At 38.4% G+C, this 15,944-nt stretch overlaps 1 protein-coding gene across 1 annotated transcript; it reads left to right on the top strand.

Annotated features, from left to right (window-relative positions):
* The first annotated feature begins 10,709 nt into the window (after window positions 1-10,709).
* LOC105442807 lies at window positions 10,710-13,975 on the top strand. The gene is made up of 2 exons (XM_011675383.2): window positions 10,710-11,083; window positions 11,458-13,975. Exons 1-2 carry the CDS (start codon window positions 10,711-10,713, stop codon window positions 12,519-12,521), a joined length of 1,437 nt encoding a protein of 478 aa, XP_011673685.2. The 5' UTR covers window position 10,710; the 3' UTR covers window positions 12,522-13,975.
* Window positions 13,976-15,944: the final 1,969 nt, after the last annotated feature.

Here is a 15,944-nt window from a genome sequence, read left to right on the forward strand (position 1 = left end):
ACGACGCTAAAAATAGAAATATATTGCTTATCGAATAAAAAAAATTAATGATATTGAAAGTAAAGCATGATAAGAGAGGGCTTATTGTTCTCATGTTGGTAAGCATAACTTTTCCAACCAATCCTGACATGGAATATTTTGTTGAGTTTCGTTGGTGTCACATCAGCATATGTGATGTAACGATCTCATTTTTGTTTTTGAACTATTCTTCTTCTTCAGGATGCTGTTGTTTAGACGTGCTCGGGATCGTATACCTCTTTCTTTCTTGTGGCATGATGATTTTCGACCTGGAGGCGTATTTGCGATCTTACTGGGGCGTCAAAGAGTACGCTCTCCATTTCGTCACGTATACCACATTCATCGTCCAGCTCATGGTCGTACCTTTCTGGTGTCTCTACACGCGTATGAAATACATTATGACCTGCAGTTGGAGCCAACGGAGAGTTTCGACTATGTCTAGAGCTTTCATTGCACGTCGCATCAACGTCATACGTAGAGGGCGCTCCGAAGCGAAGATTCTGTCATGGTTTCCTTTCTTGTGCATCCTAGCATGGCCCACGATGACGGGATGCTTTCGAATCTTGTACGACTACTTCCTTCGAGTCTGTAAGAGCGAAAGCATCCATGGCGAGATAGGTCACTGGAATTCACTTCTTGGGTCGGTCATCTACGGATGCTTTTGTTATATCATATACCTGGAGCGCAGATCATTTGAAATCGAAGCACATCAGATATTTCGCTATGCCATAGAGCAAGCGCCGTACCAGAATGTCGACGCAGTGCTCAGTCGGATCCGTGACTTCAGCATACAGTATAAACTACTCCGGCAGCAAATCGGGGCTTGGATGGCGTTTACCATTGTGGTTTCCACATGGGGACTGACTTCTCACATCACATGGAATTACTTGGTGTTCAGCCAGAAGGATATCCCCCCTGACGTTCTCCGAACCATTTACTTTCTCAATGCCCTGGTCACCTCACAGAAGATCACCTTCATCGCTGTGCCGTACTTTGCCCTTGGTGGCCTCAACATGGATCATATCTGGAGGTACTTAAAGGAAGACATCACACATTGCAGAGAACACAAGTACAAGAAGTTCTGGAAGGCTGTCATTATTTACGTCAAAGATATAAATAAGATGTTTTCAGGGAATCTGACATCTTCTCTCATATCCACTGGTCTCGGCATCTATCTTGGATTGAACCTTACAAAGAGTCAAGATATAGGCTTCTGGATCGGTCCAGCTACAGTCGGCTGTAATCTGACAAACCCCACTGGATCGTAGACCGCTTAAATTCTCACCGACATGATCAAATTAACAAGTTATCTCTAAAGAAAATGTAAATAATATAAAATACGGAGAGAGGGAAAATAAAGGACAGTTAAAACTTATCCATCATACAAAATTCTTGTTCATGGATTGGTCGAGAAAACCCTAACGTGATCAAACATATCTGTACTAGAAGAGCAACCTGATACTGATTTTCTACATTTGTGACGTAAGAGTACCTATTCTTACTATCTTCTTGGCAAATACACCAGTATTGTGGTTATTACTAACTTCAATTTTAACTGACCTCTCAATGCTTCGAAGGAAATGCATAGCTCTTTGTGAAAGAAGCGAGCAGTCACCACAGACAAATGCCAGAGAAAATATAAATTGAAAATGTGACAGTTAATAGCATATTCCTCATACAATATTCTTGTTCATAGATTGGTCAAGAACACTTAAAGTGATCAAACATATCTGTACTAGAAGAGCAACCTGATACTGATTTTCTACATTTGTGACGTAAGAGTACCTATTTTTACTATCTTCTTGGCAAATACACCAGTATTGTGGTTATTACTAACTTCAATTTTAACTGATCTCTCAATGCTTCGAAGGAAATGCATAGCTCTTTGTGAAAGAAGCGAGCAGTCACCACAGACAACTGCCAGAGAAAATATAAATTGAAAATGTGTCAAAAGAACTTAAACTGGTCTGTCATTCACGATACTTTTTCGTTAAATGTACAAAATGATAGGGTCTATAGAATTTAGATGTACTTTTGCTTCATTAAATATGTATTTTGCTGCACTGTTAGAATAGCACAAAGTTTAACATTAGGTAGATATGTACAAATGGTCATTTTCAAAATTTTCCAGCAAAACCGAAAGACGATATATTCCCCAAATTTAAAAAAATACTTTGTTTGCAAAGACCAAGTAAATTATATCTTGAATCTTGTATGTCCAAAGTAAAGTACGTTGTCCATTGTCCAATCATAAATTAGGCACTGAGATTTAGAAATGATATCAACTGTTAAATATGAGTACATCTGCAAAAGTATTTCGGGTACAAATCAATGGGCCTCTTCTCTTTGTGCATGCCTCTAGAGATCACGTTGATTATTTGCTCTGATTGAAATATCTCTACAAACATTATCAAGTGCCTCGTCACAAATGATATAATTCACCTGTTATGAATAATTGTATTTCAAGAGTCAGAATGCGAATTTCGTGTACAAATGGTTGCTAGGTAGGACAGACCATTATGACTCGTTCTATCTAACAACACGTATTGTGTCCACTTTTTGATGAGAGTATGTGCCAGTCCTATTTATTCTGAACCTCATTAACTATAGCTGTTCTGTTGTATTCTCAGTCACCCAAACAAGGCTGCTTCTTGTAAATTCCATGCATTCAATTACCTGTATATTAAAATGTACTCTGCCTGACGTAGCTAAGTAATGGTTGTTTAAAGGAAACAAAGAACGATTGTAGGTATTCTTGAAACATTCCTGCATCGATGGATTTCAACAAATGAATGTTTGCATCGTTTTGGTATAAAAAGTACACCAATGTGTAATTTCTTTCAAACAGATAATGGGAAACGTTAATAGTTTGTTCTACACGGGTCTAGTTGTAAAAACATTCTGGAAAGGTATCAGTAATTGGCTCCGTGAAATAGAAATGTTTAGTTTTCCATTCTCACTGACAGACATATGTTTGGAGTCGAGACTAGTAACAAAATTAATAACACTTTTGTTATGTATATGGTTAACAATTTATTTTTCGTAATGAATGCAAAGAAAATAACGTAAGGTTAATACAGTTCAAGTAAGAAATTATATATTTTGAAAAAGTGGAAAGGGTTATTGCCACAAGACAAGGAAAATGCTGAAAATACGTTGAAATGGCAAAACATTACAAATATGTAATATAGTTATCAATGTTACCTTCGCTGTTTTATGTAAAATAAATTTCAGAATGTACCATTACTATGGTTTTGTTATATTGATGTAGATGTTCTTCACAAATTATTTTTTATATAATCTGAATTGGTGCAATAAACTAACCATTATTTATAAACAAAACATGACGGATGCCCTTGATTTAGTGTATTATGGATAGAAAATGTAAATATAGTGAAGTGAATTATGAATGGATGCATAAAAACAGTGTTTTTGAGAGATAGAATGTCAAGATCGATGTAGGGCGCAGTGACAGTTAAATTCATTTGCATAAATTAGAATAAGTAACCATAAAGATAATTTTATGTAATGAAGAACAAATAGTTAAACATGTATATGCATTTAAGAGTTAGCATTTGAATACCAATTTAATACTACCAAAATGCATGAATTTTTCGTAAATTAGTATAATTACCCGTGAAGACGTGATTTAAATAAGTGGGTCTGTGGAGAAAAATGAAGCTCTGTGCATAAGGACCTTTAGAAAGTTTGGTGATTTTGTCGTCCTTGTCTCAAAACTGGACAAATATGGTCCTTAGGGACCTGACTATAATTAACACACTCGTATTATTTTGTGGCCATTTATCATGCCAGCAGCCATTTGTCTTCAGATTCTGTCTACCTGCAAGGATTCGATCAACTCAAATACAAGGTCAGATACGATATTAAAACATAACTACAGTGAAAGCTGTACATAAAGCCAACATTTATTTCTATTTCTTGATATCAAGAAATGAATTCTTAATATCGAGAACTGATTTTATATTGTAAAGCAATGGTAATTCTTGATATCGAGAATTAGATTTCTTTATATCAAGAAATAGGAAAATGTTAAAACGGCTTACCACGATACGCAGCAATACGCAAAGGTGTGACTGAGGCAGAGACATGGAAAGTGGCCTTTGCAGGCCAGTGGTATTGATGTAAAGAATCATTTAGTACATGTTACAGCTTGATTTTTTTCCAAGGAAAACAGTAAAATAATACACAGACGGTTTTTCTAATATACAGGTGGTCGCTAAAGGAGGTTGAACTATATATAAGTAACCAGCCAAAAAATGTGTCTGTGTACAATATTTTTCCCTCAACATTGTCAGAAGGATCGTGGAGTTAGCAGTTTTAAGCATTTTGCATAATCTCCCTGATAACCCTAAATATGCAATTGATGTCTTCTTTATTATGCACATAATGGCGCTTTTAAAAATAGAACATTTTTTAAACGAAACAAAATCTGAAAGCATGATTAATTTTCAATTTTTTTAAAGCAACATTTCACTGAAGTACGGTCCTTTCATAATGATCATAAAAGATGTGTAAGTTTTGATACAAGTGCATTACTCAGTAATAATAGGAAAAGTAAACCAATACAAAAGAACAGTAGTGAAAGAACTGACATAAAAACAAAATTAATTAGATAATTATATGAAGACAATCAGTGGCGGATCCAGGAATTTCTTACCGGGGGGGGGGGGGGGGGGCACAAAATCGCATGGGGTGTAATATGAAAAACGATGGAGCGATGCGTCAGCGGCGAGAGAGCGGAGCGACCAAGCGAGGGTGGGTCTGGGAGGGGGTCAGAACCCCCTCCCTGAGTAGGAAGCAGTAGCGGCGAGGCGATTTTTTGGGTGCTATTTTGAACCCCCGTAAGTGATGTTTTCCTGGCATCTATATAGGCCTACTAACACAATGGAGACCATAACAAGCAGTGCATGATAACGTCTTTTTAAATCAAGTAACAGTTTGAGGGGGGTTCGACCGAATGACGATGCGGAGCATCGTCCACGAGCCGCGAAGTCCGAGCCGCGTAGCGGCGAGGCGATTTTTTTTTTTTTTTTTTTTTTTTTTTTGGGGGGGGGGGGGGCTTTATAGAACCCCCGTAAGTGATATTTTCCTGGCATCTACTAACACAATGGAGACCATAAACAGCAGTTCATGATACGTCTTTTTAAATCAAGTAACATTTTGAGAGGGGTTCGACCCTATGACGATGCGTAGCATCGTCCACGAGCCGCAAGGTCTGACCCGCGTAGCGGCGAGGCCTTTGTTGTTGGGGGGGGGGGTGCTATTTTGAACCCCCGTAAGGGATGTTTTCCTGGCATATATAGAGACCATAAAAAGCAGTGCATGATAACGTCTTTTTAAATCACTTAAGTAACAGTTTAAGGTGGGTTCTATACCCAATGACGATGCGGATACTGTGTGGGTCTGGACACATGATGGCGTTTTTCTATTCACATCACATTTTCACTTGGCAGCCCAAAGGGGGGGGGGGGGGTTAAACCCCCTAACACCTTCCCCATCCCCCCACAGATCCGCCACTGGGATCTTTTGCAAACTGGAAGCAATAAGCATTACATGTAGGCGATGGAAAAAAGTGCTTGCGAAACGGATAGAAACTTCGCAGGGATGACAGAAAATAATATGACAATGAAACCAGCAACTGTGGCAGGATTAATGGCGGGGACAATCTGCATACTGAAAGAGCACTTAGAATAGGTATATCGGAAAATTAATTCAAGACTAAGTTAGAAGTTAGAAGTTATAAAGGAGATAAAATCTTTGGTATCAGTCATGTTCGACTTAAAATTGCATGCCACCCCTCCCCCCCCCCCGCCCCTTACCCGGTAAAAAAAAAACCTTCTTATAATATCATCCCCCTTTCTTTCTTTTCCCTTCTTATTATTCTCCTTTTCCCCCTTTTCTCTCCTCCGTCTTTCCGCCTAATTTCTTCTTTTTCCGCCTTTTCTCTCCTCTATCTTTCCCTTTCCCCTCCTTTTTCTCCTCTTTTCTTCTTCTTTCTCTCTTCCCTTTTTTTCTTTTCCCTCTCCTTTTTCTTTCCCCCTCCTTTTTCTCCTTTTCTTTTTTTTTTGGCCGGGGGGGGGGGGGGGGGGGCACGTGCCCCCTGTGCCCCCCCCCCCCCTGGATCCGTCACTGACAATGAGCTTATATTAAAACCGATGCTTGGCCCTTAGCCAATGACAGACAAGCCCACCCCTTTTTTACGTATTTCACCTGACCTACTGGTAACTTTTGCATTTAACTTATATTTTATAACCTACAATATTTCAATAATTCAATGGTAGGTCACCTATGTTTATTGCTAATACACCTGGGCCCGTATTCAATAAACTTCTAAGACATTTTTCTTTAATCCAAGAAATTTCTAAGAATTTGTCTAGGTTAAGAAAGTTGCCTCAGCCGTACTCAAAACACGTAAAGCAGTTTGTCTTAGCTAAGACGACAGATAAGACTCTTAGGCCCGATGACGTCATGTCGGAAAGTTAAAGTGGTCGACTCGAGCGAATTTTGCAACTCAATTTGCCTATGTAATTTGCGTGTTCAAATAAAAATCGCACCGCACAAAAATTATACACTAACATGTATGGGAGATAGAGCGTAAGGGAGGAACGATGCTCACATTATTGTTTCGGGTTTGACCAACTGACACTAAAACATTCTAGTCCAGACCCCTTGAGGCTAGATCTAACATCCACTGTAGGCTTTTCTGTCAAACATCTTCGAAGAGCCCAACCGGGCTTTCTTATGTCGCAGCCCAGGGTCTGTGAGTATGAAGGGAGCGCCGTCGCTAGCCGGCCGACCAGCGCTAGCATTGGATTTGGTGCTACCCTTTGTTTCACATCGTCTACTGCTATGCTAGCCTAAAATTAATCAAATGGCTAAATGTAACCTTTATCAAACAAATTTTGTCTTACCTAATATTATGCCGATTGCACATTATTCCCTGTTTCCATGTTTTAGTGCCAAAGACTAATAAAGTAAGAGACGGTTACTTATACGACAGCCTTGTCATAATTTAGTGTTAAGTAGATGCTACGCTAGTACTCGTTTATGCTATGGTCACATTACCCAAAAGTTGCCTGCTCGGCGGCCGAGCGGCGAGTTTTTAACCAATTCTGCCCGGCGGCTGCTCGGCCACCGAGCGGCGGCCGCCCAGGCATCGCTCGTTTTTAGGGCATCGCTCGGTCGCCGCTGAAGTTTTAGCGCGGAGTTAAAATTTGGGCGGCGCCTGCTCACTTTTCACTCGCCGCCCAAAATACGCTCGGTGCCTGGGCGGTCGCCGGCCGGCACCGACCTAATTGCTGGGCGATGCCTAAATTCCAGCAGCGACCGAGCAGGCTACTGATCGGTCGGTCGCTGCTCAGATTTGTGACCATAGCTTTAGTTTACGTTAATTGTACAAACAAACGTAAACAAGTACAGTGCCTATGGCGCTCCTGCGCGCTGCGCCGTGCCGTCGACGCTGTTATATCATCGAAATATACGTGAAGCTTACGTTGATATATAGGTCAACTGATAACCTGCGCGCTCGCGCTGCGTTTGATCGAAACCCGAAGCGGTTGCTTGCAGCAGCACTGAGCTGCCGGTGCCAAAGCCCTATTTAAGCATCCTCGTAGTATATGCTTAAATATAGGGTAGATTTCTTACTTATCTTAGATATCTTGATTGTATTAGAATACGACATGCTATTTAAGCCCTTTTTCTTAGATAAAATCTAAGAATTCTTCTTAATCTTAAGGCAAATTTCTTAGTCCCCAGCAGTGGCGGATCCAGGGGGGCCCGGGCCCCCCCCCCCCCCCTGGGAAAAAAAAGGGAAAAAAAAGGAGGGAAAAAAAAGAGGAGGAAAAAGAAGGAAAAAAGAAAGAGAGAGAGAAGGAAAAAAAGGGAAAGAGGAGAGAAAGGGAAAGAAAGAAGAGGAAGAAGAAAAGAAAAGGGGGGAAGAAGTGATCGGGGGGGGGGGGGGGAAGCCTCGCCTCCTCCCTCCCCCAATCAAAAAAATAAAAGAGAAGGAAGAAAATAGAAAGAAGGGGGTATCAGTTGCAATTTTTTCGCCAACAATTTGTGGATCGGGATGGGGGCCGAAATGACCTTGCCTCCCCCCCCCCCCCCCCCCATCAAACCTTAAAGAGAGAAGGAAGGGAAGGGAAAGGGAAAGAGGAGAGAAAGGGAAAGAAAAAAGAGAAATAAGAAAGGTAGGGAGATCAGTTCAGTTGCGATTTTTCCGCCATCAAAGTGTAGATGGGGGGGGGGGCGGGGCACTGGCATATTGATCAGGGAGGGGGCTCGGGGGAAATAAAATTTTAACGTGGTTAATTTCTAATTCCATAACGGTGGTGTACACATAATGCTGGAATGACATAATTTCCGAGATTTTTCCTCATTCTTTAGTAAATTATACTTTTTTATGCGTCTGTAAATTAACAGCCAGGCAAGAAATATGCTTCTTGAGATATGCCTACATGTCAGGGCCCGCGGAACGAAGGGGATCGGTAGCCTCCAGCCCCCCCCCCCCCCCCTCATTTTTTTTGGAAAAGCATTTTAAAGAGAAAGAGAAAGAAAGAATAGTTAACTACCAGTGTCACAACAAATTAAGGTATCAAAAATTGCTCATCTGACCGTTATTAAACGCCTAAAACCCCTGAGCTTCAGGGGGCTCTGCCCCCGGTACCAAACCAAGGGCCCTTGGGCAGGCCCCTTGATACTCATCTGACCGCAATTTAGTGCCTAAAACCCTTGATCTTCTGGGGGCTACGCCCACTGGACCTCACGCCAATCAGTGTTCTGCTAGTGTCACAAATAAAGTATAAAAATATGTTCATCTGACCGTAATCAAATGCCTAAAAACTGAAATCAGACGAGGATTAAGAGTAAAAAACGGTACAACGAATCGTCTTCTTTCTCTAATGATTTAATGAAACGTAAAAGCTTCCGCGCTTCGCGCGGGAGGGGGAAAACTGCATTCAGACGAGCAGGCGCGTACGCAGGAGGGGGGGGGGGGGGGAGGGGTTGGGGGTTGAACCCCCCATTCGGTTTTTTTTTATGCGTATATCTTGGAGCAAAACCCCCCCCCCCCTTTGTGATGTTTTTTTGTTTTTTTTATTAGAAAAAAGTTATGCCAATGGCTGACCTAAAAAAGGTGACCTCACCCCCCCCCCCCCCCAACGGAACAAAATGTCGAATTTCAAATATCGAGACCAAAAAACACAAAAATATGTCCTCTTAACCCCCCCCCCCCCCCCCCCCCCACGCTTATTCAGCGGCTGGCTGAAGTCGTTGCGATTTTTTTTGGAACCAATAAAAAAAGTGGGCCCCCCCCCCCAAAGAAATCCTGGATCCGCGCCTGGTCCCCAATGCTGTTATAGAATACCACTTTTGGCTAAGATTTTTTCTTAGCCAAAATTTAAGAAAAAGTACTTAGATTTCATGCTTAAGAAGTTTATTGAATACGGGCCCTGGCAAGCAGTCGAACAGATCTATAATTGTCAAAACTGACCAATCAATTATATAAGTTCATAAAAAAAAAAAATTTAAAAAATTTAAAAAAAATTATATAAGTTCATAAGTTACTTTTCCGATCTGGCCTATATGGAAATGAAGATTTTGGAAAAAAGGTCTTTTTTGTCAATTTAACGAAAATCTGACAAGATCGTTTGTCTTGTTAAAATTCGTAACATAAAAAATATCATAAAACTTAAATGTAAAATACTTCGAATTTAAAAGTATATAACGATTCTGATTCGTATCAGTGATACGAAATTTCGAATCATAACTTCTAAATCATTGATGATAGAAAGTGTTTTGTTTCGTGTTTTTATCCTACAGGACTTTTAAACATTTTAACCAAAATACTCTGTAGATAAACTTTGTATATTATCACAAAATATATGCACTCTTCTATAGAAGTGGAAATGATCATAAACATTCAAATTCAAATTCAAAATCTTTTGACTATAATAATCAACGGCAAAATAGGTTCATTCTAAATTTTTGATATTATTTTCAGTATCAAAGGATAACACAAATATAAATCACAGTGGAACAAAGACATTTTAGTGCAAATGTCAAAACAAAATTACAATAAACAGAAACAGCAAAGATTAACGAACAACCACATGCCTCTTCTCAAATATAATACAGAGATGAAAATAAATTACATATCTCGTAATACTTTTTACAATTTATTTTTCAGCAATGAAAAGAAAAAGAAAATATAAGTATGTATTTATGTATTCTAATTAGAATTTGAATTCAATTTTGTTGCATAAAATCCAAACGTGTAGCGTCATTCTCGATATATTTGTTAACAAAAGACAATGAAATTCTAGGGTATAGTATATAATTACAGTTAACAAAAATGATTGAATACGAATGTCCAATTACATTAAACAGAAATGGCCCCCGAAATTAAGTACAACCACATGCCTCTTCAGGAACATATGCTGTGGCGCATGAAGCTGGAATAATTATATCCAACCACTATTTCATTTGAGGAGTGTAGTTGAGGAACGCATAGTATCAACAAGCTAGGCCAATGATTGGTAGTGTGGTTGCTAAGCCCCGCCTCCCCATACGTCATATTGGTTTGACACTCTGAACAGCAGAGAGTAATCCAATCTGATCAGGATATATAGAAAGTCATTGTGGTGTAATCAAGCATTCGTATGGATGACAATCATGAATACCGCAGACAACATTCGATCTTTAGACAGTGAGTTTACGACCGCAAACGGAATGACTTCCCATATTTTGGAATATCCATCACTAACACTCCCTTCGGCTGAGGATGATGTCTTGCCCCTACCTTCTAGGTTGGCTCTGTTTTTCCTGGGTCACTGGTTTTCTAAAAGGGAGAAGAATGACGCGAAAAGTCTGACGAAGCCTTATAAAGAAAAAACCTACGGCACCGTGAACAAATCGGAAACTGATGAAGAGAAATGCGTAGGAGATCGATGGTCATCGATGGATGACGAAACGTCGCTAATGATCACATACGATGGGAATATGGACATCAGAAAAGACCATAATTCAATTCGCAAGCGACTAACAGGTCAGTACAAAAATGGTTTAGTTTAGTATGTATAATTAATATAACATTAGTCAACGTATAGATGTTCAAAAGGCAAATATAGATCATTCTACTTCTGCCATTGTGTACGTTGCGTAATTGTAAAATGCCAAAAGCAGAAACGTTTTGCTTATCGTATAACCAAAATAAATGATATTAAAAGCTTAGTGATATTAAGTATGAAACTTTTATTGTATGCTAAATAAATATGTATTTTCTAGGGGGCTAAATGTCTTCATGTTGGTATTACCCTTTTCTGCAAATCCTGACATGGATGTCATATAGCATATGGGTGTCATATAGCATATTTCATATAACGATCTCATTTTTGTTTTTAAACTATTTTTCTTCTTTAGGATGCTGTTGTTTAGACGTGCTCGGGATCGTATACCTCTTCCTTTCTTGTGGCATGATGATTTTCGACCTGGAGGCGTATGTGCGATCTTACTGGGGCGTCAAGGAGTACGCTCTCCATTTCGTCACGTATACCACCTTCATCGTCCAGCTCATGGTCGTACCTTTCTGGTGTCTCTATACGCGTATGAAAAACATCATGACCTGCAGTCGGATCCAACGGAGAGTTTCGACTATGTCTAGAGCTTTCATTGCACGTCGCATCAACGTCATACGTAGAGGGCGCTCCGAAGCGAAGATTCTGTCATGGTTTCCTTTCTTGTGCATCCTAGCGTTGCCCACGATGACGGGATGCTTTCGAATCTTGTACGACTACTTCTTTCGAGTCTGTAAGAGCGAAAGCATCCATGGTGAAGTAGGTCACTGGAATTCACTTCTTGGGTCGGTCATCTACGGATGCTTTTGTTATATCATATACCTGGAGCGCAGATCATTCGAAATCGAAGCACACCAGATATTTCGCTACGCCATAGAGCAGGCGCCGTACCAGAATGTCGACGCAGTGCTCAGTCGGATCCGTCACTTCAGCATACAGTATAAGATACTCCGGCGGCAAATCAGGGCGTGGATGGCGTTCACCATTGTGGTTTCAACATGGGGACTGACTTCTCACATCACATGGAATTACTTGGTGTTCAGCCAGAAGGATCTCCCCCCTGACGTTCTCCGAACCATTTACTTTCTCAATGCCCTGGTCACCACACAGAAGATCACCTTCATCGCTGTGCCTTACTTTGCCCTAGGTGGCCTCAACATGGATCATATCTGGAGGTACTTAAAGGAAGACATCACACATTGCAGGGAACACAAGTACAAGAAGTACTGGAAGGCTGTCATTATTTACGTCAAAGATATAAATAAGATGTTTTCAGGTATTCTGACACCTTCTATCATATCCACTGGTCTCGGCATCTATCTTGGATTGAACCTTACAAATAGTCAAGATATAGGCTTCTGGATCGGTCCAGCTACAGTCGGCTGTAATCTGACAAACCACACTGGTTAGTAGACCGCTGAAAATGTGTCCAACCTTTTGAAATCAACACGTTATCACTCAAGAAAATTTGAATAATATAAACTATGGAGAGAGGGAAAACAAAGGAAATATCCCTCACACAAAATTCTTGTTCATGGATTCATCAAGAACACATAACGTGATCAAACATATTTGTACTAGAAGAGCAACCTGATACTAATTTGTGACGTAAGAGTAAGGTATTCTTACTATCTTCCAGGCAAATACAAGTAGTATTGTAGTTATGATAGTTATCTCGATTATAACTGGTCTGTTAGGGCTACGAAGTCAGTGCACAGCTCTTCGTGAAATTATTGTCCCTTGGTATTTGGTGTGTGCGTGTGCGTGTGTGTATGTGTGTACTTACTTGAGTTTGTATTTGTATGTGTTGTATACGCTTTATCTCATTTCTCGTTATTGTCCCTAATTGGGTACACAAAGAAGTTGCAAAAATTTCATTTGAATTTATATGGAGGGGGATAGATCGAATTAAACGGGCAATAATGTATCAGGATTATGAGTTTGGAGGATTAAGAATTATTCATTTTGAAATGTCTGCTAAAATACAGCACATAATGTGTATAAAACGTCTTTTATGTGGAGAGAAAAATTTGGGATGGAAAAAGTTTGTGGGTGGTAGATTTAAAAAAAAATGTGATTATGATATAAAACAAAGATTAAGTTCGTTTTTAGATATCTATATTTATGGAAATGTTGCAAGCATGGCACGAGACAAATGATCTAAAATATTTGGATGGTCATATATGAATCCAATTATTTTTAATAATCGGAATATATGTATAAATAAAAGAACTATATTTGATAGATACTTGTTTAAAAAAGGGATTGTTCAATTGAATCACTTTATTGAGAAAGCTCATGTCAAGTCTTTTCAATATATTATGAACCTCGGTATGAAAGGTGATAATTTGCTTATGATTATTGATATTTATGATGCGATACCCAGGTTATGAAAGGATGATTCACGGTCAATACAATTCCTCGATTTTGATGGTACAAGCTATAATATTTATTTTCATATTTTAGGTTAAAAATACAATTTTTGGATGTGGGTTTAAGAACAACTTTTGGTTATTTTATAAAAGTACTAAAGCAAATGATGATTGGCAGGTAAGGGATTTGCCAAATAATTATGATTTTGTAGATCATTAAAACAAATATTTGTTAGACAAAGAATTACTATACTCATTAGAAAACAACGAGAGTTTGAATTTAGATTATTGCATAGAGCCGTATAAACTGATGATCATCTTCATAGTTTTGGTTTTGTCGGTGATAATTTATGTTTGTTTTATAAACAGGAAATAGAAAGATAGAAACATTTATTTTTATCCTGCGGGAGCATTCAAAGGCTATGGCAGGCTTAAGCACAAGTTTTTGAGTTAGATGAAATTAAAGATTTAGAATGGCGAGATATATTTTTGGGGTTGGCAGGTAGTTCATATAGAATACAAATCTGTAATACTATAATTTTCATGGTGAAGTATGTTATATTTATGTCAAGATCGGGGAGGGGGTGGGGTAATTATACCAACTTTAGAAAACATTATTTATTATAGGGATGAGGAAAAGAAAATAGCCATTGGAATGGGAAAGCTCGAATTACATGTTTTTAAGTGGGAGCAGCTTAGTGTTAACTAAGTTTTGTTTTCCTCTCCACCGTGAACTTGTTAATGAGTAACTCTATTTGGCAGTCTGGTTAACTTAGGTATTTAGTATATTTTTCTTAAATTGAGAATGTTAGCAGACATCCACTGAGTGAGTATCATGTGTATGATTGAGTGTGTGTGGGGTGGTGATGTGAGGAAGGAGCAGGCATTGTACCGGTAAAATAACCTCCAGATGTGTTCACGTTTTTTGTTTATACAAGTGAATAACATTTACAATTGACATATAAGTTATGTTTGAGTACTTATAAGTTTACTTTGTTGCTAAGTTATATATACTGCAAATCCTTTTTTGTTTAATATGTTTATGTATAAGCAATTAATATTGGAAAACGTTTATTTTATCTTATTCAATTGTATGTTTTTGTTTGTATTACACATTTGGAGGAGTACAAATACAAAATACAACAAATATGTGCGTGCGTGTGTGGATGTGTGTGTGTGCGCTAGCGAGTTGTTCTTTTTCCCTGGGGCCTTCAATTTACCAGCCTTTGGCTTCCATGTTAGCCTCAGCATTCCCAGAAGTTTTTTTCAAATTGTTTTCTTGTCTTGTTTTGTACAGTTGTAATGTAATATTTAATTAAACAAATTGAAACTTGCCATTTCTCGAAAAATATGGACAGATTTACGTAATTGTTAGCTCGATATGATCCCAGTCGTGTATTTGTATGATTATCAACCATGCCCTGCACATGTCCCTATGTCATAATGTTTTAGTTTACGTTTCGAAATGAAAAGATAAAATCTTAAATAAATGTAAGAAAAAAAAAGAAAAAAAACGAAAATTTTATATCTGATAGATTAAATAATACTGATGTAATAATTTGAACGTTAAGAAAATGCTCCATGTTTCTCAAGGACACTTTGAATTTATTATGAAATGTATATGCTGTTTTTTAAATTGTTTCGTGTCAATGTTATCGTAGGTACGCACAGTATTTAATTTCCATTACAGTGGTTATAGTTCCTGGTTGAGTCGACCGACACGGAGTGTTTTCCTTGTATACATGTGGTTTAATAATGGCAGTCATCATCATTCAATAGTATTGGTACTTGATTTTCATTGTTGTTCATGAAGTTGCAATAATTTTTTTTGTGTTCATGAAATGATTGTGACAATATGATTTATTCTTGATAGGTATAGTTATATCTTCTCAGAACCTTACAGATCAATCTTGATTACCTTGAGGATGTTATCGCCCTGACGTATAAGCTCGATGTCAATCGATGAGCAGTCCTCGGCAGCATTATAATTTATCTTTACCTGTTTGCATGTAATTGTATTTTTTTTATTTATAAAAAAAAGGATGATTGTATTTCTTTCTTTTGCTATTCATATGATGGCCAACAGGCATTATAAAACAAAGTTCAAAGAGTGCATTTTTTCTTCATTCAAGGGGAATTCCAAATAAAAGCTTTGCTTTCTTCTACACCTCTATTTCACCTCCTATTTTTTAAATATTTTTTTTACTACCTGTACTTAAGTGTCTCGTATAAATTGGGTTGTTGTGTTGTTGTTTTTTGCTTATCATTACACGTTGTTTCCTAACTTTGAAGATTTAGGTTGTTACATTTCACATTATGTTCCTTCATCTTTTGTGGATGTAATTAAGTGTTGTTTATGAAGTGATGTAAAAATATAAAATAAGCTAAAGTAACCTGAAACTGAAACGTACTGACTCTTCAATCTTTCAAATTTGCTTTTTAGAAACAATGATAAAGCGGA

Source organism: Strongylocentrotus purpuratus, unplaced genomic scaffold (genome assembly GCF_000002235.5).
Source record: "Strongylocentrotus purpuratus isolate Spur 01 unplaced genomic scaffold, Spur_5.0 spur5_scaffold_14, whole genome shotgun sequence".
NCBI classification, from domain to species: Eukaryota; Metazoa; Echinodermata; class Echinoidea; order Camarodonta; family Strongylocentrotidae; genus Strongylocentrotus; species Strongylocentrotus purpuratus.